This window comes from Salvelinus alpinus, chromosome 2 (assembly GCF_045679555.1).
Source record: "Salvelinus alpinus chromosome 2, SLU_Salpinus.1, whole genome shotgun sequence".
In the NCBI taxonomy this organism is placed as follows: Eukaryota; Metazoa; Chordata; class Actinopteri; order Salmoniformes; family Salmonidae; genus Salvelinus; species Salvelinus alpinus.
The window spans coordinates 99,561,047-99,563,726 of record NC_092087.1 but is presented as its reverse complement, the minus strand read 5'-3'; the positions used below and the strand labels follow the sequence as shown (position 1 = coordinate 99,563,726).

The following is a 2,680-nucleotide window of genomic DNA, read 5'->3' as shown; positions in this document are numbered from 1 at the left end:
TTTTTTGGAGGAAGAGCATCAGCAAGATTGGAACGTGTGGCCCTTATGGTCCCTATTCCAGTACCTCGTCCACTACACCAGTAGGGGGGAGGGCACCACTTATGGTCCCTATTCCAGTGCCTCGTCCACTACACCAGTAGGGGGGAGGGCACCACTTATGGTCCCTATTCCAGTGCCTCGTCCACTACACCAGTAGGGGGGAGGGCACCACTTATGGTCCCTATTCCAGTACCTTGTCCACTACACCAGTAGGGCACCACTTATGGTCCCTATTCCAGTGCCTCGTCCACTACACCAGTAGGGGGAAGGGCCCCACTTATGGTCCCTATTCCAGTACCTCGTGGGTCTGGGAGGAACTGGTAACCTCGTGGGTCTGGGAGGAACTGGTAACCTCGTGGGTCTGGGAGGAACTGGTAACCTCGTGGGTCTGGGAGGAACTGGTAACCTCGTGGGTCTGGGAGGAACTGGTAACCTCGTGGGTCTGGGAGGAACTGGTGACCTCGTGGGTCTGGGAGGAACTGGTAGCCTCGTGGGTCTGGGAGGAACTGGTAACCTCGTGGGTCTGGGAGGAACTGGTGACCTCGTGGGTCTGGGAGGAACTGGTAACCTCGTGGGTCTGGGAGGAACTGGTAACCTCGTGGGTCTGGGAGGAACTGGTAACCTCGTGGGTCTGGGAGGAACTGGTAACCTCGTGGGTCTGGGAGGAACTGGTGACCTCGTGGGTCTGGGAGGAACTGGTAACCTCGTGGGTCTGGGAGGAACTGGTGACCTCGTGGGTCTGGGAGGAACTGGTGACCTCGTTGGTCTGGGAGGAACTGGTGACCTCGTGGGTCTGGGAGGAACTGGTGACCTCGTTGGTCTGGGAGGAACTGGTGACCTCGTTGGTCTGGGAGGAACTGGTGACCTCGTGGGTCTGGGAGGAACTGGTAACCTCGTGGGTCTGGGAGGAACTGGTAACCTCGTTGGTCTGGGAGGAACTGGTGACCTCGTGGGTCTGGGAGGAACTGGTGACCTCGTTGGTCTGGGAGGAACTGGTGACCTCGTGGGTCTGGGAGGAACTGGTGACCTCGTGGGTCTGGGAGGAACTGGTGACCTCGTGGGTCTGGGAGGAACTGGTGACCTCGTGGGTCTGGGAGGAACTGGTGACCTCGTTGGTCTGGGAGGAACTGGTGACCTCGTGGGTCTGGGAGGAACTGGTGACCTCGTGGGTCTGGGAGGAACTGGTGACCTTGTTGGTCTGGGAGGAACTGAAACCTTGTGGGTCACAACTTGAATGTAATGCCCTCCAACCTATCAACCGTACAACAGCCTTTTATATTTGATTCTCGCATGTCAACCTCGCCCACTGACCTGTCACTTTAAACTCCGCCCTCTGAGCCTTCATTCAATCAATCAATCAACATCGTTCTGACAGTGCCCTAGAGGTGGAGCTTCCCTCAGAACAAGATTGAGGCCAGGATTCAATCCAAGGCGTGTTGTAGAGCTCTTGACCCTTTTCAATAGCTGGACTGTAGCTTGATAAAGTGACAGGTGTTTGTTCAATAGCTGGAATGTTAACATGATAAAGTGGTAGTTCTTTCAATAGCTGGACTGCTAACATGAGAAAGTGACAGCAGTCCAGCTATTGAAAGAACTGTCACTTTATTATGGTAGTTCTTTCAATAGCTAGACCGCTAACATGATAAAGTGGCAGCAGTTCAGCTATTGAAAGAACTAACATGACAAAGTGGCAGCAGTTCAGCTATTGAAAGAACTAACATGACAAAGTGGCAGCAGTCCAGCTATTGAAAGAACTAACATGACAAAGTGGCAGTTGTTCTTGGTACATTTTTATGGAGCCCTTTTGTGGTAAAGTTGTGAGCGAAAGAGAGATTATCTAGACGTCCATGTGTTTATCTGGAGACGGGGGAGCTGCTCCGTGATTGGTTAGAGGAGGTTGTGACGCTGCTCAGCCGGGGGAATCCGCTGGGACACGCCTCTAGACTGGTCATGGATCCCCTGGAACACGAACACAACACCTGTACAGTATGGATCTAGCAGGTCATTATAACACCTGTACAGTATGTATCTATCAGGTCATTATAACACCTGTACAGTATGTATCTACCGGGTCATTATAACACCTGTACAGTATGTATCTATCAGGTCATTATAACACCTGTACAGTATGGATCTAGCAGGTCATTATAACACCTGTACAGTATGTATCTAACAGGTCATTATAACACCTGTACAGTATGGATCTAGCAGGTCATTATAACACCTGTACAGTATGTATCTATCAGGTCATTATAACACCTGTACAGTATGTATCTACCAGGTCATTACAACACCTGTACAGTATGTATCTACCAGGTCATTATAACACCTGTACAGTATGTATCTACCAGGTCATTATAACACCTGTACAGTATGTATCTACCAGGTCATTACAACACCTGTACAGTATGTATCTACCAGGTCATTACAACACCTGTACAGTATGTATCTACCAGGTCATTATAACACCTGTACAGTATGTATCTATCAGGTCATTCTAACACCTGTACAGTATGTATCTACCAGGTCATTATAACACCTGTACAGTATGTATCTACCAGGTCATTATAACACCTGTACAGTATGTATCTACCAGGTCATTATAACACCTGTACAGTATGTATCTACCAGGTCATTATAA

General features: G+C 49.7%; 1 protein-coding gene across 1 annotated transcript; it reads right to left on the bottom strand.

The window, feature by feature from the left end:
* Positions 1-325: 325 nt before the first annotated feature.
* Positions 326-1,384, bottom strand: LOC139541976 (uncharacterized). The gene is made up of 2 exons (XM_071346927.1): positions 1,351-1,384; positions 326-1,254 (listed from the first exon to the last, which is right to left on the bottom strand). Exons 1-2 carry the CDS (start codon positions 1,382-1,384, stop codon positions 326-328), a joined length of 963 nt encoding a protein of 320 aa, XP_071203028.1.
* Between the last annotated feature and the right edge of the window lie 1,296 nt (positions 1,385-2,680).